We start from the raw sequence: 27,920 nt of genomic DNA, 5'->3' as shown, positions 1-27,920 counted from the left end.
CAGTTGTGTTAGAGAACTAGGTATGGGGTATTGTTTAATGGTGTCTACTTCTTTTTTGATCGGTTTAATCCCTTCTGGGCTTATTGTGTGACCGAGAGATTCTAAAGTTTGAACACCGAAAACACACTTACTTTGATGTATGTTTATTCCATGTTCATCCAGTCTTTTTAACACTGTTTTTACATGCTGTTCGTGTGATTGCAAATCGGGGCTGGCAATTAACAAGTCGTCTATATACCCCTGCGCAAATGGCATATCTCGAAGTAGATTGTCTATGAATCTTCGAAATGTCTGTGCCGCATTTCTCAGGCCGAATGGCATGCGTACAAACTCGAATAAGCCAAAGGGTGTTGTAATAGCTGTCTTGGGGATGTCTTCATCAGCCACTGGGATATTGTGATATGCCCTGACTAAGTCAATTTTAGTGAATATGTTCATACCCTGTAAACCGTTTGTGAAATCTTGGATATGCGGTATTGGGTACCTATCTGGTACGGTTTGGCGGTTGAGGGCTCTGTAATCCCCGCACGGCCGCCAGTCACCTTCATTCTTCTTTGGGACCATATGCAAAGGGGATGCCCATTGACTATCAGAGGGACGGATAATACCCAGTTGTAGCATATAATCAAACTCGGCCCTAGCGATTTTGAGCTTATCTGGTGCTAGTCTCCTGGGTTTTGCAAAAACCGGTGCACCTTCGGTTTTGATAGTGTGACTTACTTTTAGTTTGTCTTTAGAAGGCTGTGGGTTTGGTTTAGTTAAGTTTGGAAATTCCGCGAGTATATCTTGGAATTTCGCTGTTGTTACTGGAGGAGTTTGAATCAAGTTAAGAGAGCTGATGTGACTTTCTTTGCCTTTTGTGTAATACGAAGTTTCTTTTAGTGTTAATCGCCGTTTCTTGGTGTCAACTAGAAATTCGTATCTCTCTAGAAAGTCCATCCCCAGTATTGACAGATCTAAGTCGGCTACCGTGAAAACCCAAGGGAATTGCCTCCTGAACCCCAAATCTAGGGTTAAGTTTTTCTGCCCAAATGTCGCAATTTTAGTTTTATTTGCAGCTTGAAGTGTAATTGATGATGTTTCTCGACTAATCCCAGTTTTATTTTGAGGGATGATGCTAAGAGTAGCGCCAGTATCCACCAAGAAGTTCAAGCCAGAGTTTCTGTCTCTAACATAAAACAAGCGACTGTTTAGGCGCCCCTCCTCAGTCGTCGCGACCTGGGGAGGGGTTACTCGTTTCCCGCTGTCTTAGAATTATGCTTAGGCCAGGCGCATGGTTGCATGCACCTGGTTGAGTTGACACCAAACTTCCAGTGGTACCAACAAAACTGCCCAGGTTGTCTGGACATTTGTGACCTGTTTTGTGACTTGGATCGTGGTCGTTGTGGTGACCTACTCCTGTTTCTATGACCCATTTGCATTCTGGTGACAGCCTCAGTGAGACTCTTGACACTCTCAATGAGTCCTTCTATGACGGGGTCTTTTGCTGATTCTACTTTTTGTGTGTGATTTATTGTGCCTGGTCCAGTTGGAGGACCTCTCTCCATGATTCTATCGGCTATACGCGCTAAATGAGATAATGAGGTTTCAGGATCTTGTGCATCCAAACAGTGTTGGACGTAGCATGGGAGAGCTTGTATCCATCCTTGTTTTAGGACTGCTTCACCCACTGTGTTATCACCCATTAACACTTGGAGGTGACGCAAAAACTGTGACGGCGACCGATCACCTAGTGTTTCACCTTGAAAAAGTCTTTGGATTCTTTGACTATCTGATAATGATAAACGGTTCATTATCTCTCGTCTTAAGATGGTGTATGGTTGTGGTGATGGTGGATCTAAAATCAAGTCACGGACTTCTTTGGCAACTGAAGGAGGAAGGATAGAACACAAGTCTCTATAGCGAATCCCTTCAGATTTGATATTGTGTCTCGTGAAATAATGCTCTAGTTGAGCAAACCACAACTCAGGATCACTACGATCAAATTCTGGAAGTCGGGATTTCGTAGTCATAACAGTGTCTATCTCCACTGGTGACAAATCCTCCAGATTATGGGTTTCTATTGAGTCTAACATGAGGTATGTGACAAATATAGCAATAAAGTTAGCACGAAAAATGGTTACTATAACACGAATAACTTAAGATAATACGGAATAAACTAGTTATATACTCAACTTAGCTTACGGATAATCAGGTCTACTTTTACGATTAAGTAAAAAAAAGTTAATAACCGAAATGAGGTTAAATTGTGTTCAAAAAGGGCTCACCACTTTCGTGCCTTAAGGTAACCCTCGTGCTATTGATAGAAGAAACCAGAGAAGTAGTGAATAGGTCTTTATCTCGATCTTCGCGCAGTCACAGTGGAGCGTGGGATTCTCTGTTCAGACAAACAAAGGCTCTCAACATTCAATATAAGATAATAGGGAATATAACGCTTACAAAAAGTAAGGAAGTGAATGAATACTTGAACAATACTGTTTTAGCATATGCTTGGTTGTTTGGGGTCAACTCTTAACCAACCAACCTGAGCTGTTACAGTTTTTTGATTGATATGTGTTGTTGTTTTAAAAGCCATTTTAGTGAGAATAGTAACTTCTAGTGTGGATTCCGTAGGGAAACTACTCCAGCCGTATTGCATAATTATGAACCGAAAGTTTTTCCAGCTAGCGTGTGCATCTCCATATTGAAATTACGTAGTTTTTGTTCCGGATTTGTTGATTTCCGCAAGAAATGGGAAGTTCAGAGAACCATTTTATGATTGCTGTTACCTAAATCTTCACCGACCACTATGGATATTGAGGGCATCTTTAGGGAAAAACTCGCTTGTAGTAGTGTCATTCGAAAAACCACTTGACCTGTTGAATACGATTGTATGATTCACTACTCTTAGGATATTCCCAATTTACTGTTTACAGTTTCGCACATTTATAGCCACCTTTAGACTGTTATCGTATAATTGTTATTTTCTATTTTACGGTATGATGCGGTCTGATTCGTGTATATATGAACTGCCTATATTTGAAATACATGATTAATGCGGTGGAATCTGAGATTCTGTTTCGAACTCGAACGTATAGAGCTAGTCTGTTCGAACTAAGTAACGCGTCATTAGTTTAGCACAGTGCCAAGGCCAAATGAGTCAGTGTTCTGATTGGCGATTTAGTCAAGTGATATTCTACAAGACAAAAGTCATAACGGGCTTCTTATCAATGTTTTTCATTTGATTTGTTATCAATAGAGCTAATGGGAGAGAAGCTGTAAGATGGTGGCGTGAGGAAAGAAGAATCACGTCCGACAGTGAAAAGCCAAAAAGAGTAGATTGGATGGGTAAGTGGGCTACTTGGGCAGTGGTCGGAAGAGTCTCTCAAGGAGCTGCTGAGAGTGAGGACAATTATTGATGAAGAGAGAGAATTGTCACTCTCCACATGGTCACAGTATGCAAAGTATAGCCTCAAAAGTGTGGAATTATCGCCCAAACATTTGAAGGCCACATATCAGAACTATCGAGATGGATAGCCCTAAAAAGGGAGGTGTTTTTTGTTTCGAAATGATGAGGGATTGAGAGTTTTTAAGGTCTTTTGGTTAGCATAGTATCTAGAAATACTAGTGAGGTGCCCAGGTAGGCGAACACTGCAGTTTTGGTCCGTTCCACGTGGCATTCTAGCCCTGACATGTGCAATTAAGGGGGTTGTATGCTTTAAGTTAGAAATAGGGAGTTGCTTGAGTTTACTGCTGAGAGGTGCTTGTACTATGTGTATTTGTGTCCTGACTCTTGGGGCTCTTAAGATCTAGTGTAAAAGGCTAGCAAATATCGTGAGTAGGAGTGATTGAAGACAGGCACGACAGCACATTCAAATGGTTCAAATGGTTGAGGACGGAATAGAAGAAGCTTTCGCTTAACGGGGTTCCAATACCTCCAGGCAAAAACCTAGGTATATGAACGACAATAGAAGAAAAAAATGAATTCGGTAAATCATAATAAGTTATCCTTAGTCCCTAAGAATAAGTCAAGTTTCCTCTTAAAGGACTCCTGGGAAGTCGTTTGAACTAGCTCAGTCGGCAGCGAATTCCATCACTTGACTACTCTTACGGAGTAGAAGTTGTGTCTGCAGTCTGTTCTGCTATGTTGGGTCTCCAGTTTCTGGGTGTTACCTCTTAGGTTAGTGTTGTGACTAAGCTTAAGAAGATGTTTAAGGGGATGACCAGGAGTATTAAGGATACTGCAAGTCATAAGAAGGTCACCTCCAAGACGCCTGTACTCTAACGGGTAAAGGTTAAGTGATTGGAGGCGCCCTTCATAAGATTTGAATTTGAGTCCCCGAACTGATTTCGTGGCTCGACGTTGTATACGTTCCAGAGTGTCCTTATCCTTTTGGAGGGAGGGAGGAAATACTATGTTTCTGTACTCTAAATGGGGACGAATAAAACTATTAAAGATTACGTGGAAGGTTCTACCATCAAACTGGCCAAAAATGCGCTTCAATGTTACCAGTGCAAGGTTTGCTTGAAAGGCGTTTTTGTCACAGTTCGCGTACGATTTCAGGTCATAGGGTACCAACACTCCCAAATCTTTTTCGATTTGAGAAACTTCTAGAGGGGAGTTACCTAAGTTATAACTATAGTCTGCAACATGTCGCAGATGGACTATTCTGCACTTTGAAGTGTTGAAGGTAAGTCCGTTGTCGCCTGCCCAACTTTGAAGTCGGGTCAGATCCTCCTGAAGAACTAGTATATCACTATGATTACGTATCTCTCTCCAAAGTTTCACATCATCAACAAAAACAACGAGTCAGATGAAACTTGTTGAGGAAGATCGTTAATGTAAGTCAAGAAGAGAAGAGGTCCTAGTATTGAGCCCTGGGGGACCCCACTAGGAATGAACCATATCCGGACAGGGAGAAGTGTCTTTTCTTAGGTGCTGCAGTTTACGGAGCACCAGGTCAGCTTTCAGGTCCACTTCGGAAAGTCCTGTACAGGTGCAGGTGAAGCTTTCGTCAGTATAGTTGATGTGGGTCAGCTGGAATGTCTGGGAGTATTGTTCAGCCAAAAGGTTAGCGGCATCACCGTCGTTATTGGTAGGGCCATTAGGACCTAGCAGTTGGGAAACTCCAGTTTTGCCTTGTTGAAGAGAAGCTGCGTAACTGAATAAGCTCTTCGGATTGGAGACGAATTTATCAATAAGCTTGGTCTGGAACTGAAGCCTGTCTTCTCTTATTGCCTTTGAACATATGTTCCTCACGCGTTTATATTGCCTGTATGCGTCAGTATTGTCGGTTCGTTTATATTCGGCCCAACAGTACCTTTTGCGGCTCAGCAAACGACGAGTGCGGTTCTTGATGATTGGAGGTTGTTTGTAGCCTTGTGGGACCATTTGAGGAACTGAATGCTCAGTAGCACATAAGATCGTGTTAGAATGATTGAGTACTGTCAGTCTTCTGCGTATATTATAGGATCCGTGGAAAGGTGCATACTGTGGGTGTTGTGTTATTTTTGGTTTCCTCAATAGGTTAAGGTGCGATTTTGTAATCCTGTGACCGAACGGCATACATCGAAGCCTTTTAAACACTTTTGGGTAGATATGATAAATTACTTTCACAGATTTTTATAATTTCGGGATAATATGTTCTGGAACACTAAATAGCTGTTTATATGGCAATAAGTCGTGAAAAGCTTGTGTAACGTTAAGTTCCGTCTGACTACTATCGTGAATAGCACCGATGACTGCCATGGAATTTATATCGTAACTATTAAGGTTGATGAAGTTGTATACAGACTAATCACTCGTGTTTTCTGTGAGATCACTTAGCGTATACTTAGCTGGGGAAGGAATACGGTGGATAACCATCGTATTTACAGTAGAATCAGGTATTTTCAGATGTGTTTAAATCTGTTGCGCCAACATAATACAGCTTCATTCTGCGTACTTCAGGTCAGAGTTTTTTTGGTGTTCAAGGCCGGTTGGGGCTAATGGTATTTAGTTAGACTATTTGGAAATATATCTTCAGGCAGATAATCAAGGTCCACGCTATTGAATCGTTTATTTCTGACAGACTTACATTCCGTGAGTTGTTAGATTGGATAGGCACAACTTTTCAAATTCTGGAATTCGCTGCCGACTGAGCTAGTCCAAGCGATTTCGCAGGAGTCTTTTAAGAGGAAAATTGAGCTGTTCTTAAGGACTAAGGATATTATGATTTACAAATTTCCTGTTTCCCCTCTATTATCGTTATTATACCTAGGTTCCTGCCTGGAGGTATTGGTGATCCACTGCTACTAGACACGGAAGCCTGTCAAGCGAAAGCTTCTTCTATTCCGTTCACAACCATTTAAAATATTATTTGCCAACTTGCTTGATAGTTGGCTGAGTGTTTGGAACCAAAGGGTTTATGTGTGTAGTTACGGTGTACACTTTGACTGCGTAATCACTTATAAAAACAACAATTGTTGCACATGCACGCGTGAACATACTCACGAGTATGTCTGAAATCGTGAAAACATAGAAACTTACTTATTCAACGGGCGTTAAGCTTACATTGGTAGTACAGCATGATAAGTGAAATGCTTAAAAAATGTTACATAACTACCATTGATTTTCCAGCAGAGGAGATTGACTAATATACGACAGTCTTGATGCAATTTGCTATGAATAATTTACAAAGATGTTCTTGAGTTGTAAATGTTTTGTCCAAAAAACAGAAATAACCTTCGTGATTTAGATTGACTGGCTAAAAGAACTATGATATGTCAGAATGCAGCATTTCCCAGCAGATTAGTGCCTTAGAATCGTTTCATTCTGATCCGCCAATATCTAGTGCCGGAATGTTTATGTGACTGTATTTCGTAGAATATTTATTAAGGACATCGAAGTATCCTCTACGAGACCATTGAGCGCGGTTCGTATGGACCTTCAAAATTCACAGAAGCGGACGTTATTCGAGATTTACAACGGTTTTGCTCTCAAAAAGAGTTTCACTATAAGAAGCCCGATTTTTATCTGGAGAAAAATTGAACATGATTTTTGACCTATACATATTACAAAATAAACAGATAAATATCCTTGTATGTCATATCTTCAAAGGTAATAGAAACTTGTAGTCTATATTGGTTTGCAGTGTAAACTAAAGATAGCTTTACGGTAGTCTTCTATACACTAGTAATATGAATATTAGTAAGTAAATCAACAAAAGAATAAAATGTTCAAAGTAGTATGATGTACATGGCTTAGAAAAAGAAAACTGACGGGTTTGGGAGTGTACCACTTATATTCTTGACTACCAATCATAGTCATCTTTCGTTATGCCCCGATTACAATAGTGAATAGTAACTTTGGGATCTATTTATGGACCAATATTATGCATATAATTTTTATCGTATATTTGCTAAATAATTAAACTACTCATATTTATGTTTCTTTCATTGTGAGCTTTATTTTGACCCTTGGACTGTTGTTATACGATCTACCATTCCTGAGTTATACCCAGTCTATTAATTACTGTTCCACTTATTCACAGCCACATTTGGCCAACTCTTGTACAAATGTTATTTTCTATTTTATTGGTACGATGTGGCCAGTCTGTTTGGTATATAATTTCAGTATGTTTGAAATACAATGATTCATACCACAGAGGCTGTTATTGGTGTTTTGGACTTAACTGGCTGGGCTAGGCAGAAGCAGGATCGATAAGCGCTCTAGACTGCTCGTACGGTTTTCGTGTGTCACTGTTCCAATCGACAATTCGCTGCTCTCTTATTGGCGGTCTTATCACTTCATACATTAACTAGGCATTTACTCGGCCACAAGATATAACATCTCTTAGGACGATTTTTTTCTTTAAACATGTTATATGTCCAAAAATTAAAATCCTTTTGTTTTTCAGCAACGTTGAAAGATGTTCCCCAAAGGCATACAATTCGCTAATAAACCTTGGAAGTGTGTAGTTGAGCTACTTCACCAGGTAACTCGTGTTTTCATAGAAGTGTATTAAGAAATTACCAAGATACTCAATCATCATCCTATCGTTTCTTTAAGTGGTAGCTTCTTAATAAAAATAATATATACATAGGTGTTCATGATGTACGGAGTATGACAAAGTTATGGGAAGATTTTATTACGGATGTGAAACCTAGAATGGCGCAACCGTTAACCGCGTACAAATTGATGCGGGAATTTTTAGATGTAAGTTATATTCCCTATAGATTAAGCTACTTCAAGACACATTTTGTCGAGGCAAATATTGACTTTCATACCTGTTTATCCTCCCTCTTATCAGCAAATTTATTTATACGATATAGTGAATTGGATACGTATACTCTGGGATTATTAATTTCGACTATCAAGGTTGGACTTTATGTCGTTTTGTAATCAATAGATTATTTAAAGGAGAAGTGTGATCATGTTGTAGCTCGACGGCTTTTCTCGCATTTCTATGAACCTATCCTATCTTTGAAGTTAAATATTTCAGAGGGTAAGCTGGAGATCTTTTTGTGTATGCTCCTAAATATTTATTTCATTAAAACTGTTTGACTTGAAACGTCTTTTAATACTTAAGTAGTTTCTCCTCCAAATCCATTATTCCCTGAAATTTCCACTGGTACTCTGCGTTCCCTTCCCTCAGAAATCTACTATAGTTCCTCGTTCCTCCTATAGATTCTAAGCGAAATTCGTATTTCTCGAAGTTTTCTAAATTTGAGCTACTATTTGCTGGTTGACTACTAGAGCTGTTACCCAGCTAGTGAAATTGAAGTAGGTAAAGTAGGATTTGTGTGTTTTATTTAATATTTAGGGGTTGAGTACTTCAACAATAATGTTTCATGATACGCTTCCCCCCTGACGTTAAGATTAAAAACGTATTCTGTAGGAATTTAATCCATCATGTTCCTTCCTATTAATTATTACTATGTTACTTTTTGGCTGGGAATTTCAGCAATTTTATTGATTGGTGACTGGAATTTAAAATCAAGCTTGAAGCTGGGTATTTTAATGTTCCGGCTAAGTGATCAGATAATGGTTGTCGTCTGCTGCAACTGTGCTCAGGCAATCGTTTATTTTTAGCAAACTAATTTTAAACATTAGGAGAGACATCGTCTAACATGGCGATCCTCCGCACCAAACCAATGGTAGACTCAAATAAACTATATTGCCATCCGTAATCGTTAAAGAGGCTCGATGGAAGACTCCCGGTCGTTCTGGAGTATACGTTTAGACTATGATCATGCTTTAATACAAGCACGCATTTGTTTGTGCCTCACTGGACGCAGAAAAACCACATTAGGAAGACCCATTAAAGTTGAACTTAGTGACGAGAAAGCCAGAAGTAGATTCCCGGAACAATTAAGGTCACAATTAGGCACGTTGTAGCTAACTGACTAACTGAAATTACATCGCGGCGAGAAGAAATCTTCACTGAGCTGCCCTATTTCCAATGGTTTTTCGAATTATGCTGATAAAGATAGTCGTAATATGTAGTTTGATTGAATTATGGTTTGTAATTGGTATCGTAATTTTCGTCGTATAATTTCTTATAGATGGCACATATTCGATTTCTCAAATGGAACTTGTTAATCGACTTGAACAGTTAACTAGCTATTGGGTAACGTATTTATCTAGCGAATTTCCCTGTAATGTGTCCAAATTCGACCCAGCTCACTTTTTATTCGATTGGATTAGATTGGCATATTGTTTGATTGTCAGTGGCATAGTCTATAAACGGATAAATTATTTCAATGTTGGAGTGCGATTTTTAGTTGTAATAAAATCAAAGAATGTGCAACAATATGACATTTTTATAAAATATCTTGTAAGTTATCAAAATTGTCTACGACTTTTTTTTCTATAAACGTTGTCTTGGTTATATTCCTGTTTGTTTCGAAACCTTGTAATAATATTGATGATACTTAGTTAATTATAGAGGCATGTACTGTAATAATATGGATCTAAGTGATAGACGACTAAATGGATTGCTCTCCTTAAACCTTCTGGCCCCCAAATGCTCTGGTACTCCGAGGGTGGGGATAGTCTGCTCTCCCTCTCGGAATGTTCTCACATGGCCATGCGTATATAGCTGCTGACAGGGAAGTCCTGCTCACTGCCTTCTCACGGCTGGGGTGTTGTTTACGAAATTGAGAGGACGAAAAGCGAATGTCCGGCGCTTTAACCGGGTTGGTGGATGTGGAGGATCCACCTAGGGGAATTGGAAAACCCTGATTCCAAACCAATGATGCACATGGCCCCAGTATCCCGAGGGAACAAAAAGCATATGAACCAATTGTTAGTCACCGTGTACTATGTGACTTCATCTCCTCACGTTGCTCCACTGCTTTGTGAATCAGACCTTTAGGTCGAAGGCTTGGGGTGTGTCTCCCTAGGAAAACCACCTACTTCGGTATGGACACTCTGGCAGTATCACAATCCACACACAAATCAAGTGACTTGTGTGGCGGATATATATTTGGTGCCCCTATGTACCAGTATTTATGTTCAAATAAAAAAAACCTGGTAAATAAAAAGTGGGAAGAGTCATTTCCTCCTCTCGATCTGTTCTCACACATTACAAAGTCTATAACCTCTTCTCAAGAGGTACTACTCACTAGCCTCATATGGTGAGGGTGTTTCCCGACGATTGAGATGGTGGAAACAAACACAGCTTAGATCAGGTCGATCAATGCAAAGGGTTCATTTGAGAGAGCTGTGAAACTATGAAACCAAATCAGTCCTCCAGATAAGTTCTAGGATCCTAATGAAATAAGTTTCTAGTGAACTCATTCTAGTTACTAGTTACCATGCGGACTCATCGTGATGTCTCTTCATCGGTAGTTTGTAGCTTACTATTTTCATTATTATTTAAAAGCTACTTATCTATGATGCTTCTGATTACCCACCATTTATCTAAAAACCTCTGAAATTAGTATTTCTGTTGTGTAACAGCCATAAAAGTGCGTGGTCACAAATTACCGTTTTTGGTGTCATAATTTGTTTTTTCACATATCCCTTCCTTGGTTATTATACATTCTAGATTGACGAATTATGGAATTCATTGGCAAGTATATATCTCCGAGCAACAGACCTTTCCTCAAAACCACTTTTATCTGGTAGTGAAGATTCGTCCAATTGTGTAAACATCAGCTCTTATATTCAGAGTTCTACAGATCAAGATCTTGTTGACTCTTATTATCAGGAATTTGGCGTACTTTTAAAACTCTCTCGTTTAACTTCTAATTTAAATTGTTCAACCAAACTTGCAATTCAAGATCAAACTCTTGATAAACTGACTTGTCTCATTTTTGACCATCTAGCAACTCTTTGTTTTTATCAAAGTGGTATCACTGTATATAACCATCCATTCGTTTACCATGCTTTATTCAGTGTAAGTACTTACAAGTTTTCATTTTACCCGCCATTTCCATTAGTGCAAATTATGAATTAGTGAACATTGTATTTAAGATCGGGTTCTAATTGCATTATTAGCCTAACTGATTCTTTAATTTAAAGCTCGTAATATTTTGAACCTTAAATAGGTTGGAAGACGTTAGACTCGCTAATGACTTTACTTCAAAGTCTGTTCATGCATACACCCAGGGTCTGTGAATATGTTTGCAGATTTTGGAAAGTCTTAGATGTCAAAATCAATTAGGCAGATGTTTTTCTGGTTCATCCACATTTGGAGAGGACATGGGTTTAGTGCATGAATAGCCGTTTTTTGAGTAAGAAGTCCTAATTTTCTTTTGCAATCGGTCATGTTTTTTTCACTAGTTTTGATCATTGTCTTTAATGTATGCCTAGTATGATAAATGTTTCTTAATTTATGTAAACTACACATACTGCCAACTTCTTCTGAAATAATAATCACGATTTGTTTACTTTTCTTCATAAAGTAGAAATTTACTAGGGATCGAAAATGTGCTTTACAACTGAAGTGATAATGTGAGAAAATGTAGGAAGAAAAATTGGTATACTCAATAACCACAAGCAACAAAAATGTTTTTTTAAAATGTGTAGTTCAGTTAAAATTACAGTCGAGAGGTACTTAATTCTGTCAAGAAGGTCCAACTTTTTTGAAATATTACAATTGGAAACTGCAACGGCATCTCCATTGGTTTTTATTCCGAGGCATACCCGGTTGAAGGATCTCTAAAACCACAACTTCAGAGTTGAGATGGATCAACAGATGCCAGTCATATACAGTTACCTTTCATGTCATGGTGTCATGATATAAACTGGTCAACTGTTAACCTTTTCTACCAAAATAGAGGAGGGAGGCACAAACTATTTTATTCATTTTGTTATTCATGTTATGAAACATTGAGAGCGATTAAAATCTTTCCAAAAAACCATTATTTTCATTTTCTTTACAGGAAGAACAATCAATATCTGTAAATAATTGGTCCGAGTTTTTGTTGAAGCCTTTGGCAAATTTTACATAAAGATCACTACTTTTCTTTCTTATATATATATATATATATATATATATATATATATATATATATATTTGAAATGATACTAATTTTCTTCCACAAGAGTTCATTTGTTTCACATGCGGTGGCGCTTTCAGTGTCCGGTTGCCTTTTGCCAAGGTTAGAAGTGAAATGCACATAGGAAAGTTTCATTTTCTACTAGGATGCTAGTGAATAGTGAGTTTAATCTAGTCTTGTGTGTTGTGTAGTTGTAAACATCTAGTCATGTGTTTTGGTATCAGAATTAGCTTTCAACATTTTGTGGAGTGGTACTAGTTGCTTCTTTTTTGTTGATATTAAACTTTTCAGCAAACAATATGAAATTAAGTCATCTTTCATTCAGTTAATACTAGGTTTTTTATATTTTCATGCTACTTACCAGCTCGTGTCGAACGGTTACTTAATTCGATTTTTCAGTCGATCACAGGTTTAATTCTCTCTCTAGTTCGGCTTGGCTGTTCGGCTGCTGACACTGGTCTTTACGCGTAAGACAGTTTGGCTCAGTACTGAGTACCAAATCTTATACTTGGTATATATATATATATATATATATATATATATATATATATATATATATAACATGTAACGCAATATCGCTTGTCTATTTGTGCGTCATTCATGTTTATATATCTGAAGTTCCACTGAATAATAAGGGATGTTTGTCGGTAATAACGGGTAACTTGAAAAGTAAATTTATTCTCGATTGTACGGTTGATAAAGTAAAGCAACGGTTCAGTATAGCTCTAATTCAATTACATGAATCTATACATTGTGAGTTAAATGAAGCAGTTGCTGCTTGTATCAAGAGTGTTAAAATATGTTGCGGCAGTTACCAATTTGGAAGTTTCATGTAGTCAGATGTAGTATTCTACTTATCACCATGTGTAACCTATGCTGTTTAGGCTTTTGTTCTACACAGTCTCAAAGATTTTAAAACATGATCATGTTCAATGCAATTGTTTAAACATCATAAAAGTGACTGTATAAAAAGTAAGACATTTATATTACTAACATCGTCTTCAAGAATAGCAGTAATTAATGTACAGTTTTATAAATTATAATAAATGATGGAAGTCCATAGTTTCTTGATTATATTTATCGTAAGATTTTGGCTTATCCGATAGAATTACATCACTTGAATAGGGTAATAAATTCGATTTAATCCAATTTTTCTGTTGATAGATTCTTCGAAATAATCCGCACTTTACTTTTTCTAGTTGGCTGACGATATTCATGTGCAAAATTTGTTCACTCTTTATTTGTTTCTGTGTCAAAATTAGTAAGATTTATTCGGAATGAAAAATTTCATCTCCGTATTTCAATGAATTGAAGATTTTCAAGAAAAAGTGTTTAAACCTCATTAGTCTACTGTTTATCAAGAAAGTGTTGCGATATTTTTCTTATTACAGTTAAAAATATTGCTATTGAGTTATTTGGGCTGTAACTGTTTCGCCTCTGACCAGCTGCCTCTGGTGATGTCTAGTTTACCAGCGTGGATATCATAGTCAATAAATAAAGTTATATGACAGTCTATTTTGGATTGGATGTTTTCATACTTTTGGAACAGCAGGCGGTTTATATGAAAAAAGTTTAACTTATAGTGACATATAATATAAGAGATTAGTACCAAGTATTTGCTCGTTATTTATTAAATAATTTTAAATCTCTAAGATTTGTTAGATTAACGTATAGGAAAAAAGAGCTTGAAACCTATGAGCAATTAGTGTCCCGACGTTGTATACCTTAAAGTTTGAGTAAATCTATCAGAGCTTTAATTTATCTCATGGTTTAATGCTAAATGCATCATTCAGTGTGTAAAAACTTTGTAGGTTATTATCTCACTGTTTTTGACCTTTAAGGGCAGTAGTTGAAACTGTCTGACGTGTTCATTGTAGGTGGTAGGTTTGAAACTAAGTGGAGTTATTGTCTTGTTTACAGTAGTAACCTGATTTTATTGGGGCGGCTGACAATGTGATGAATAATGTAATGGTATTGACATGGTGCCGTGGTATATTTGCAGGTAATTAGTTATAAATTTCAAACCTAGGATTTTTGCTTATCAAAATTCAGCAACAAAGCGTAATCAAAACAGTGAGAAAACTCAGAAGTGTAAAAAGTTTCGAAGGTTTGTCTTTCAGCTCATTTAAATCACATCTGGTCACTAGTTGGTTCGAATCACATTACTTATCTAGTGTGACTGTAAACGTTAAGCACAAATGCCAATTAAGTGTACTGATCGGATCTTTACTAAAAATAACCATTCCATTATTATTATTATTGTTATTATTATTATTATTATTATTATTATTATTATTATCGTTATCACTATTACCATTAAGAAAAGAAACTTACATCTGAATGTTCCACTAGTCTCCTTTTTGATTCATCTAACAAGTTATTACTTGGTTTGTGAGTGTTAAACATTCTTGAGTCCACACATTGTTGATAGCGTAACTGTAGAAATGAAATTTTAGACAGCTTAAGCTAGATTAGTTTAAGTAAAAATCAAGTTATTTCTCATTTATATCAACTCGTCCTTTTCATTTCTGATTGGTAAATTTGTCCTGTTATTTTATAGGATCATAAGTGACAGTTTAATCTGGTGTATTAGGAGACCGTTTCTTGAGGATAAGGAGCTTATAGTGCCAAAAATGATTATAATTCACTTCACAGCAATTTGACCAAGATCGTATTACGAAAGCGACTGGAATTCAGTGCTGATTTAAATTCTCGGACTAGAATGATGTTAAATAATCACAAGTGATTATTAGGTCTGTGCAATTTTCTAGTAACACCCATTTTCAAACTATTGTGATTCATAAGACCATCAATCTCAGGAGACTTTTCAACAGTTCTGTTAAGATTACGAGCTTAACTAAGACAACCATTATATCCTGGTTGGTTAAATTGTCACTGATTATCGGATTTTAGTGTATTCAAGTCTAACTTGCGATAGCTTTTGAAATATCTTTGGGAATTCGAAATATTTTAGTTATTCTCTCCTACAGTTTGAACAAATTTACATTTACCAAACAAATTAAATCGAAAATAGGTCTGACTAATTTCAGCGTTTCTTTTCAAATAAGCCTGTTCTTAATTAATTGTTACTAATGTGTGTATAGCAAATATTTATTAGACGATTTGGATGGACAATTTGCTTCATAAATGTAGTGTCCGTAATTCACAGTTCGAGATGAGAATTGCACAACTTGGTAAAAACCTCTTATGAAATTCCAGGGTGGTTATTTTTTAAAATTTAAAGTATATAGAATACAGTGCATGATCTACTCGATATCATTTAGTTGTGTCACGAATGTAAGGTAGACATACAGATTTACACAGTATTGAACCTGGTACAAATATTTACTGATTTGATTTACCAGTTCATTTGAACCGAATAAGAGAAAAGTTAGAGATTACGAAGTAATAATAATGATACCGATATTAGTGAGAAATATTAGGAGACCAAAGTCATTGTAAATGTATGAAGACAGATAAACATCATGGGAAATGCACAAGAAATTAACTGTAATTGGTTTCAAAAGAATGTCCATATGAAAATTTTATGGCATAAACTTCTGGATAGTTAATCTTGTAAATGTTCGGTAGGATTTTGTGAATTCAACAATTTCTCAAAGTTTGACATTGGTCATTATTAGCAAGTAGTGGATCACAGTTTGATGACAAGTATACTTGTTAGGTTTATTTTCATTTTCTGAGCTTTTCTGTAATATGGACTTCTTTAGAATCAAATTAAAAGTAATAGTACGTTTATTTATAGGTGGTTGGAAGTAGTCGACACGAAACACTAGGCCTAGGTTTCGAGTTAGCTGGCAATGGTCAGCGTAGCATACGTGCGATCCTGAGGGAACTGATGCTCCCTGTGCAATTCGAACCTGGGTCATCTAGCTTCACAATCTAAGAAGTCACCGCTGAGTTATTCGGATCTCAACTTACCTGTAGGATTAATCTATCTACAATTAATTGGTCATTTAGTAGTGAACATTCATGTTTGTCTAGTCCTTTTAGTGGTGATTGAATTTTTAGATACACTTAGTTGATGAGTGTCAAATAGCACGAAACTTATGTCTAGAGCTCACTACCTTCAACCAACTAACAACTCAACGTAGTACCAAGTCACTCATACCAGTGACCTTAATTCAACTTGCTCAAAAGAATTCAATCACCACTAAAGGATTAGAGAAACATGACATTAGTCACTATTCGGTACTCAATCAGTCGTACAATAAATCTTCAAAGTATTAATATACGACAAATATAAATTCAGCAGAAACCACAGAAGTAAATATCCATAAAGTTTGCATACAATAAGATGAATATATAACAAATTAAAACTTTTTGGATATATAAAACATTGAAAATGTTGATTTATTTCTAAATGATTCTGTACACTAGTTTATTAACTTGTCATCAAACTTTGGAGTTTACTTCTTAAGTTAATGAAAGCTTATTTAAATAACTTCTATAAAATATTCTGTCTTCTTGCTTAAGTTTATTATCTAACCCTTGGACTTACCTAGTTAACTTTAATCATGTTAGTATTTTGAATTAAAAAGATATTATTTTAAGGGAGTTTGTTGTGAGTTTTTAATTAATCTAATGAAATTCATTCTCTTATTTAACAAAGTGTATACATTTCGAAATCAGATCTTATGTTCATTAGTTTTATGCTCCAAGACAGAATTTCTCCAATTTTATTGATTATTTAGTTATTAAGTAAAGTTTAATATTATCTAACGATGAAATCCAAGACGCATAGTTCGAACTATTTAGGACTTCTCAGCTGGATGTACTTGTTTCTCAGTTGTGATATTGTTACTAAGAATATAAATTTAATCCCTTTTGATGTAAACGTTAAATGCATTATCTACTGAGTTCAGATAGTCACTAACGGCAGGCGAATTTTATTTCATTCATAAAGAATCTCCCCCTTTATTATAAAATTTGTAAAAAAGAATAATTTTGTAAAGGCTTACCTCACAAGCTGCTTTAAGTGTTTTACATAATTCTATAGCATTTGTTGGACAAGTTAAAACATGACATAAAAATAAATTATCAGCTGTATGTTGTATAATACCACAAATTCTGAAAAATAAGTTTTTTTTTTTAAAAAAAAGAAAAAAATATATGAAACAAATAAAAGATTACAGAAAATATTTATTATCCAGTTTCTTATAATTTTCAAGTGAAAGAAGGTCATTTGAAAGGTTTCAGTCAGTCTATAAGTAACTTTACAAACTTAAATATAATGTAATATAATATATAATAATCAAGTGTGTTATATCCTAGTGAAGGCATAAGTACGGTTAATTTCCGTGACCTATTAATGGACGATTATTCTATGTATATTCTTATTGTTTAACTATTGAGTAACTAGATTGTGTACATCTATATTCATCTTATTATGAGCTTCATTTTGATCTATGAATTATTACTGTTCCTAAATTATACTCAGTTTATTGATTACTGTCTCCCACGTTCACAGCCACATTTGGCCTGATCTTGTACAAATATTACATTCTATTTTATGGTGTGATGTGGTCTGTCTGTCTGGTATATAAACAGAGTATGCTTGAAATAAATGATTCGCATAGCAGAAGCTGTCATTGTTGTTCTGGACTTAACTGGAAGGGCTAGGCGGACAAAGGACCAATAAGGACGCCAGACTACTCATACCAGTTGAACGTCATGATTTGTCAGTGTTAAGATCGGAAAAGTCGTATTTCTATTGGTGGATAGTTCACGTGATAAAAGCCGGACATAAGATCAATAACGAATTAGCATACGTCCTTTGTTTATTTTGTAAAGTCATAACAAATTGGCGACGGCCTTGGTCAAGTCATAACAAAATGTTTGATTATAATTCCTTGGAAAAGCTTGGACTAGATTGCCAGGATTTACTTCAAATTACTTCGCTGAGATTTTACAAATATATTATTCCTATTTAATGTCTTACATCAACTCGGCGCTCAAATACTGTGAAACTATTCGCTCTAATTTAGATGAAAGTTCTTATATAATGTAATGAGTTGTGATACATTATAGTTTGAAATGTTTATAGAAAATTCAAAACTTTGCCAAAATGTCGATATTCCTATTTAATATAAACAAATTGAATATGTTTTTTTTTGTGGTATGGATGAATGATTCTAGAATTTCTTTTCTTGAAGTATTTGTTCGATTAGAGTTAAGATCAAATAAAATCTTAATTTTAGACTTTTTATTGTTACAAACTCATGACTCCATTAAAGATTCTTGTTTCAACTTTTCAAATTAATGACTATCTTGTGATTTAGTTAAGTATAATAATAAATAGTTAAATCATACTAAAATTCTTTCAGATTCAAGTTCCCCAGTGGATTTGATATTTGGTGAGATCATTGTTAGTTAGCCATTAAGCTCTTCGGAAAAAGGTAAGAGTTTTTACAAAGAGTGTGCAACTAAAGCACTGGAGAAAGCAAAGCAAACGAACACGCTACAGTTTACTTTGCTGTTTTTGTGTTGGAGTAGGGAAATGGAGGTGAAGTCAATGTGGATCACAGCATATAGTCGTTGTGTGTATTAGTACATTGATAATCAAAGAAGTATACTTCTATAAACACAGGATGTAGTATTAAGAACTAACTACTTAAGTAATGTAAGCAAAAATGGATAGTGGCTAGCAGTGGAATCCAGGTTGCGCGCTTCGTCCTATTTGGGACTCGTCAGCTGTATGCACCTGCATCTCAGAGTTGATGTTCACTCTGGGACCAAGTGAATTTAAACTTCACCCCATTGCACAAGCAAGTGGCTATCAGGACTCAGTAGCTGAGTAGATAACGCGTTGGTGTTTAGAGCGAAAGGTACTGGGTTCGAGTCCCAGAGTGAACATCAACTCTGAGATGCAGGTGCGTCCAACTGACGAGTCTCAAATAGGACTAAACGCGCGTCCTGGATTCCACTGCTAGCCACTATCCATCTTTGTTTATAATGCTTGTGAATTAAGGCTATATCGAGACAATACGCTCAGTATGCACATATGCCAATAAGAGATTGACCAGTTGCAGTTCTAAACATCAATGGGAAGATTCAAACAAACAATACCAAGTGAATTCGTTCTTAAGTATTGATTTTATGAAGTGATTTTAATAGATATTAAGTGCTAGAGTATGATATCGATCGTAATCATCAAAAATGCTTAGTTATGATGAAACGAAGTTCTGTAAAATTGCAGTTTATCATTTCTGTATGAACCATTACAAACCTAGATTACAAAATTTTACTGATTCCCTTGTTTAAACATGTAACATTTAATTCAGATGCAACAAAAAAGATGCGGTATACTTACTTTTCATCTTTATTGTAAATCCCAAAAAATGGAACTGAGCAAATGCGAAGATTTACAACAATATGTTTTTGATAAAACTGATAAAAGAGAGAACAAGATGATATAAATTAAATTATAAAGCTCTGATACAATATTCTGAAATTCATATCTAAAGTTTTTTTGAGAAAAGTACGCATCATTCAGAATTAAGATAATTATAGGGTGTAACTTTGAACCAATGAAAAGAGGACTAGTTTTTACGGATTTACGCTGTCAACACCAACTGTTTCCGAACTTTTAGGTATCTCATATGCTATGCAGCCATATGGCTTCATTTATACTTTATGATTGTACACAAGACTTTCTCATCGATTAACAGAATTTTAAATACTACATAAAATTATGTCATTCAAAGTTACTTATCAGGATTGGAATTACTTCGCATTTTGTTTTGAGTTTTGCTTCAAAAAACTAAAAAGTCTGGTTGGAAACCGTGTGTTTGATTATTAAAACGTAGTTTCACATTCGGTTTAAAATTGGTCTAGATAAATAGCTTAATTCCAGGGCTTTCATTATTGTTCTGAAGAGCACCATTAGTCCTCTACTTCATGACTTCTGTGTGAAGTAGGGACTAATGAGGTTGACCAGAGCAATAATGAAAATTCTACAATTAAGCTATCTAGCTTGTAGTATCGGTTACTACTTTAAGCACATATAACTTATTCTAGCTTCTGGACAGGCCAATTTGTCCATTCTTCTTGAGTCACGTTTTGACCATGTTAATTATTCGCTATCAACCTTGACTGTTATTATATGAGCGTACGTGTGTGTACACTTCTTATCCTATTCATTACATGTCTGTAACTTGTTTTTATCTGGCTATAAATACTGATTAACGTTTGATTAAATGGAGTTGGCTCACACGCCTCCACTACGCTTCATTTCACTTCGCCCTTCTACTTGTCTGTCCAGATCAATAAGTGTACGAAATATACGTATTCAAAACTTCATTCTCGTATTTGACTTCCTTAATTCCGTAACTCAATAACGCGATTCAATTCGATGAAATATACGAAGATAGCCGACATGTATATCTCAATAACAATCAATCATACGATCTACTTGGAGTCAAATCCCAGGTCACAAAAAGTTCACGGAATAAAGCACCTCTGAAAAATATCCATCTGAACTGTAAATCTTCATCATTTCGAAATGAAAATTTCAACTATCTTTTTTTTCAAGTATATTAACAAAACAATAAATAGTTTACTGAAAAATAGTATCATTTAGGCTATAAACAAGTTTAAAAAAATCTATACTAAACTGTTTGACTTTCATATCTGCTAATATCTTTCGTATCAACATTTGTTTTTAGAAAATAGTGATAGAACTATTTTGTACCTAAAAGACTACCTAATTAAAACTTCTCGGTACATGCGTATTAACAGTTTGCTAATTACCAACAAAACGGTCAATGTTCTCATATCTATAACAGTTTATAAATGTATTTCAATAGTAAAATTAACTGAAAAATGTCAGCTCTGCATAGTTTAATAGATTTTGAGAGAGAGGGAGAGTTCTTAAATTTATAGCGACAAGTCACGATTGTTGGATTCCAACCACATTTTGAATGGGACAGATATCATTGATAACACTAAATGATAGCCTGAAAATATTGTTAATCAAGCGAAGCCGGAAATATGAATCATTGAATGGCAACTCAGAGTTACCATGTTCCCTGCATGAATTGTTAGTCTTAATCATGACCGCTTTTGGAGATATTAATGCAAAACAGTTTCAAAATTGCTTTGTGGGTGAAGTCGGTTCATGATTAAAGTTATTTCCAAGTTGAATAATCTTCACAAACACATTTTAATCAGACTTTGGTTAGTACTGGTACGGCCTAGAGTGGGGAGGGTTCGCTCTCCCTCTTGAAATGCTCTCACATGGCCATGCGTATATAGCCTTTGCCAGGGAAGTCCTGCTCACTGCCTTCTCGTGGCGTTACTGTTGTTTACGAAATTGAGAGGACGAAAAGCGAATGTCCGGTGCTTTAACCGGGTTGGTGGATGTGGAGGATCCACCTAGGGGAATTGGAAAACCCTTATTCCAAACCAATGGTGCATATGGACTCCAGGATCCTGAGAGAACAAAAGCTGTATGAACCAATTGTTAGTCACCGACTTTATCTCCTCACGTTGCTTCACTACCCTCACACAAATCAAATGAGATTTGTGTGGCGCATATATATTTGGTGCCCCCTTGTACCATTATTTAAGTATTTAAATAAATAATAAATAAATATATATTCGGATCATGAGAACTATAAGGCTTAAGTGTGATTACATTCAATAAAAAAAAGACGAAATAGCATTTCGTCTGAAAAAAAATATGGAATTGATTAGGTGGTTCATGAATAAGCTGAAAATAAGATATCAATGGAGTATTCTACATATGATATTAAGTACTTGGTCTTTAGTCGAAGTTTTATATCAGTCATTGTTTATCAGTCATGCTTTCTTCATCTCTTTAACAGGAGTGATGTTTTATTGTGGTATTTGTACTAACTGATGATTCCTTTGTATTTGATTGGACGGTTTATTGTAAATTTCAAATATAACTCGTCCAGTTGTGTTCATTTAGTTCTACCTATCTTAAATTGCACTATTTTGGGAATCCTTAATTAGAAAATCAGTTTGAATACTTCTTATTATCATATTTATTTAAGATTTAGACCTGCAACTTATAGTGATAACTTGTGACAAGTTTCGAACTATTTATATGTACTAAAAGCTAACTTAATGTAGGGTTAAATTGTGTTTTCTTTATTTGCTTGATAGGGGAGTATCGACGGATTTGAGAGATTCATCAAATAAATTTTAAAAAAAACTGCAGTATTTTGAATTTATTTTCATCTAACATACCATAGGATGACGTTTGTCAATTACATCATCTTTTTATTGTAATTTTTAACTTAAAGATATTTCGTTAAATTGTAGTCAAAACATTAACTTTTATTTTATGTCAACTATGTCCTTTGACCATTAAACATTTGTCAACAATCTGTTTTTAATCGTTGTTTCTTCATTATCATTTGTAAGCCGAACCTCTTCTTTGTATAGTTTCGTCTTCAACATGTAAATACCAGTTAATATTAACCATTGTGTTTGATATGTTGTGTTCCTCTCTTCATTTCTTAAGCAGTTTTAATCCAAACTTAAATAATTACTGTCTGTGAAACTTTCTATAATAATGTTACCAATGTAAACTTAGGTCGTTAGAAGCTGACGAGGAGCCTTGAAATATAGTGAATTCATGTTATTTTCCGAATCTTGTTCTTCTTGCTTTATTCAAATTTGTCAAGCGATCAGGATGTATGAAGTGACTAAAGAATTACTACAGACAAACTACAGAGTGGTAGACCATTTCTTCGTCAGTATGAAATTCTTCAGTGAATAAACATGTTCAACTTATTTCTCAGAGAAGTCTTTAAACCTTAGTTTTGAGCGGTTGTCGTTATATTTGAACCAATGAACAAAAGATCAGGGACTAGGATAATGAATTGCAGTCAGTAAATTACTAAGTCTGGTCGGTTTCTCAAGATTAAACCTATGCCAACTTGATTTTAGTCTGTTTGAGTCATTCCACAATCAAACGATTTCTGTTTATAAGATCTGAAGTAATTTTCACAATGTAAAGTACTTATGAATTTTTGTTTTGATGTATTGATAGTTCTCTGCACGATAAAGTGATGTCATTCAATGAAGTATTTAAATTAGGGAGCATCAGACAACATATCGAATGGAACCCGAGATAACCAGGTTCTATAGTGAACAAAATGTTTTTATAGCTTTTAATGCATTCACAGCATAGTTCGACTATCATGATAAGTCTCATCGAAATGGCATTATTTACAAAGAAAATTAAGTGAAGATAGTCAATATGTCAATCAAAATCTTCACAAACTACTTTCATAATTATGCTTAGCAATGAGAACGTTTTTCAAATTTAAATAAGTCCCTAAAACCATGAATTTTATTAAGATTCAGTAAACCATTTATTCAGAGTAAAAGTTAGTTAATTTTTAAGTGGTAAATTTCTTACGAAATTGACTGTTGATGGAGATATTGAAACGTATACTGGAAGCCATTGATTTGGATGTATTTTCTGTAGTACAGTTTGAATAGCTTGATTCATTGTTCTTATACCTTGAAAAGAACAACCCGTTTAAAAATACAAGTTAAACTAAGGCTGCGTAGTGTAAATATAACTACAAAGGTGGATTTTCAAAGTAGGTACTGAGGAAAATTAAGTGGTTCAATTACACTGTTGATTATAAAGTAAACAAGAATATCAGCGCTATCGGAGTTTGGACTTACAAAGCTAAACTACTTAGTGTGTGTAAAGATACGGTGTTCTTATAAGAATGCAGCATTACTGTACACGGTTACATTTCTCTAGACATACGGTGTTTATCATCGTTCAGTAGTGTGATTCTTTGTCGTCAAATGTGACATATATGTTCCGAAACCTTTTTGGGAACACCAAACGTCTGTCGGTTACTACTAATTAGAAATTATCATTTCAAAATACGGCAAAACATGTAATTTGATTTCTGTTTGAAAGGATCAATACATTTCATCAAAACCAATAGTAGTTAATTGAAACTATTCATTGTGTAGAAGTCAGACTCCATAATTGTTCTTATATTGCCCCGGTTGATCGGAACACTTGATTCTACAGTCAACTTATTACTAGTTCACTATACACCTATCAGACTAATGGCCTTCACTTAGACCAATAGTATGAATGACAGACAACAACCACCGGAAAATCTCAAATCATACTGCTCCAACAAACCTTATTCTTAATAGACAGTCAGAAGACCTACGTAAAAACCCTATAAACCCCTAAGTAAGACTCAGCCGCAATAAATTTACATACATTAATCACACGATCGCAAAGTACCTAAATGAGAAATAATTTGTACACAAGTTATTAGTGATATAAAAATGCGGCAGTAAGTGAATAACTAATCTGAGAGTTACATCACTCCCTATTCCCCCCCTTCCATCTAACAATAATGTCCTCTTTAAGCCAGAGAACTTTAAAAATATTCTGCTGTTTGATAATTAATTAATATTTTTTATAATGTAGCATTAACTGTAATTCGACCCTCGTACAGTCATTCGTAATTTAATAATTGACAGTTATTATGGTAGTCATGTGTTTTAAAAAGACTGGAATGGTTAAGCCATTAACAAAAATACTGTCAAAATAATCTGAATTATTATTTGAGGAAGATGTTGTTTATTAAATGTCCAATAACAAAATATTCACTATTTTTATAGTTGAGTTCATAAGTCAATTGAAGATAGACGACTATGGATAACATGGAAGCACTGGATGGTCGTTTCGTCCTAGCGTGGGACTCCTCAGCAATGCGTATCCGCGATCCCGCCACGTGAGATTCGAACCCAGGACCTAAAGTGGGTGCGCACAGCTGTCCAGTGCTTCCATGTTTTTCATAGTGGTCTAGCTTCATTTGACTTATGATCTCAACTATTGAAATTACATTATTATTATTTTGCTACGAATGTAATTAATTTAATATTAAATTTAAGTGTAGTCGGAAATGTGTTGTTTTTTTTATAGAAAGGAAGAAAAAACAACTTACCAAGTTTAGATTCAATACATATGAATCCTGCGTAGAGACATTTCAATTTTCTGTGTGGTTCATTTAAATTTAGCATGTCAAATCAGTTCTATTTGAAAAAAAGAATACACATTGTTTTTGGGCGTTTTAAGGCATAGAGGATTTATTCACTTTTTAATACTGAATGACTAACGTACTATGTCACAAATTGATTTAATTCGGATACACTAACTGTTGAAATTTAACTTATTCTCTGAATTAAAATTCTTATTTACTAGTAATTAAACTTCTGAGATATCTTCTTTTATTCTATTCAGTCTAGTTGTAGATAGCCATATAAGTATTGTATGGAGACTGGAGTATTTTAACACTGCTATTTCTTTTGGTTCAGATGACGGTGCAGTCTTCCAGCCAGAAACAAAAAATAAAACCCTAAATGATTCATCCCATGTTTAACAAAAATTGAGAAATCAGTTGCAATATGAGTATGATTCGATAGATTTGGTAGGCCATATGAATAACATTAATGTTAATTCAGGTCTCTTCTACAAATTAAGCGCGTTATATAGCCTGTCAGTGAAGTATAGGCCTAAACAGTAAGAAGAGAAACGTTTATCATTATTGAATAAATTGTTTAATATACCTTTCATAGTAAAGCAGTGATCTATTATTTTTGAAATGTTGTTTATCATGTAAAAATGGCATCCCCTTAGTGTATTCATGTTTTTTATAAATTAATTATTAGAAATAACTCCATGGTTGCAAGATTGATTGTTTTTACAGTATATATTCCGAAAGAAATGCTGTACTTTAAAATGATTTCCTCTACGATTAGATGTTTTATTCGGGTCTAATGCCTTCCATAAATGATATATGTCTAACGAATGGTCAGTAGAAACAAATTTTCAGATATTGTACCTTTCTCTTTTGAAATTTTAACTTCCTTTTGTATTAATCAGATTATATTCCTAAAATGGTTTCGTATGATATTAGCTAAATTTTAGTGATTTGTCTGTTGATATCAGTTCTTAGTAATCGATTACAATCTCTTGACTAATAAAGAAATGATATTTTTTGAATACTAACAGTGTTATAAATTCACTTAGTATTGTTTATTTGAATCTTCCTATTGATGTTTAGAACTGCAACTGGTCAATCTCTTATTGGCATATGTGCATACTGTACGTATTGTCTCGATATAGACTTAATTCACAAGCATTATAAACAAAGATGGATAGTGGCTAGCAGTGGAATCCAGGACGCGCGTTTAGTCCTATTTGAAACTCCTTAGTTGGATGCACCTGCATCTCAGAGTTGATATTCACTCTGGGAAGATTCAAACAAACAATACTAAGTGAATTTAAACTTCACCCCATTGCATAAGCAAGTGGCTATCAGGACTCAGTAGCTCAGTGGATATCGCGATGGCGTTTGAAGCGAACGATATTGGGTTCGAGTCTCAGAGTAAACATCAACTCTGAGATGCAGGTACACCCGGCGGACTAGTCCCAAATAGGACGAAGCGCGCAACCTGGATTCCACTGTTAGCCACTATCCATCCTAATAGTGTTATGTTATGAATCAAAGTGAATAGTTCAGTAAATAGTGGTGTCTAGTATTATTTTAATGAACTATACCCTAGTGTTTAACTTTGAATGGTCATTCTCAAAATTCGAGTGACTTCCCCGACCAGTGGGTTTCAACTATGTCTCACTAATGATATATATCACTAGTGAGAATCGACGGTAGTCGCACGACATTGAGAACTAACTGCAATAAGAAATGAAAAATATTAAATCCTAACTCAGTGGTTTGAAGGTTAAGCACTTATCATGAAACTTGAAGGTTCTGGTTCCGATCTACGGAGGGTCATAAGTAGCCACTGTTGTGAAATATTTTGCTTGAGTGAGATAAGTGTTGATTGCTCCCTAGTTTTCAATAGTTGTCTAACCAAGGTCAGTCTATTGTATGAATATCTAAATTTAACTATTTCCACAACACCTTATAATATTTACATGTATTCTTAGTGGTTCAGACTATCAAACCGAAAAATTTAATTCTAATAAAACTAATATTAAGCTCGTAGGTATCATTACCAAGTTTTGATTTGATAATTTTTGAATAAATTGAGTATTAGGTAGATTGTTATAAATAAATTTATATATTTGTAATATCCCAATGAGTAGAAAAATTAGATTTTCTGACGTTTCGTGACTCAGTGCAAGCAACTTCTTCAGAGAATAAATAACCAAATTAACATTAATCCAAGTTCAAGTGTACCTTAATACTTAGATATTGAAATGGGTATAATTATTGTGTATTTGAAAATATGAAGGATACTAGTTTCTATTTTTTTAAAAACATTTTTCGACAATTAACTCCTCATAGAAATTAAGTGAATGTAAGAAGTGTTTATGAAAATCCATAGCTAGGAAATGAATATTATGACAATGTCATACCGTTTACGCTTTCTAGCTTTTAATCGTT

The 27,920-nt window shown here is 35.0% G+C and overlaps 3 protein-coding genes and 1 non-coding gene across 4 annotated transcripts; 2 read left to right on the top strand and 2 right to left on the bottom strand.

Moving 5' to 3' along the window:
• Positions 1-1,229: 1,229 nt before the first annotated feature.
• On the bottom strand, positions 1,230-2,075 carry Smp_150000 (hypothetical protein; the record flags this gene model as incomplete). The annotated part of the gene is made up of 1 exon (XM_018796552.1): positions 1,230-2,075. One exon carries the CDS (start codon positions 2,073-2,075, stop codon positions 1,230-1,232), a length of 846 nt encoding a protein of 281 aa, XP_018651683.1.
• Positions 2,076-8,128: 6,053 nt separating this feature from the next.
• Positions 8,129-11,423, top strand: Smp_150010 (hypothetical protein; the record flags this gene model as incomplete). The annotated part of the gene is made up of 4 exons (XM_018796551.1): positions 8,129-8,176; positions 8,381-8,465; positions 9,526-9,590; positions 11,013-11,423. The coding sequence occupies 4 exons, from the start codon at positions 8,129-8,131 to the stop codon at positions 11,421-11,423; spliced, it is 609 nt and encodes a 202-aa protein (XP_018651682.1).
• A 2,082-nt stretch (positions 11,424-13,505) lies between these two features.
• On the bottom strand, positions 13,506-25,530 carry Smp_150020 (hypothetical protein; the record flags this gene model as incomplete). The annotated part of the gene is made up of 6 exons (XM_018796550.1): positions 13,506-13,715; positions 14,803-14,904; positions 17,448-17,556; positions 19,799-19,875; positions 23,882-23,985; positions 25,455-25,530. 6 exons carry the CDS (start codon positions 25,528-25,530, stop codon positions 13,506-13,508), a joined length of 678 nt encoding a protein of 225 aa, XP_018651681.1.
• On the top strand, positions 19,272-19,338 carry Smp_tRNA_00445_Sup_TTA.1.1. The gene has a single exon. It is a non-coding gene (tRNA).
• Positions 25,531-27,920: the final 2,390 nt, after the last annotated feature.

This window comes from Schistosoma mansoni, chromosome 4 (genome assembly GCF_000237925.1).
Source record: "Schistosoma mansoni strain Puerto Rico chromosome 4, complete genome".
Lineage (NCBI taxonomy): Eukaryota > Metazoa > Platyhelminthes > Trematoda > Strigeidida > Schistosomatidae > Schistosoma > Schistosoma mansoni.
The sequence above is the reverse complement of the archived record's forward strand: the minus strand, read 5'-3'. Positions and strand labels throughout refer to the sequence as shown.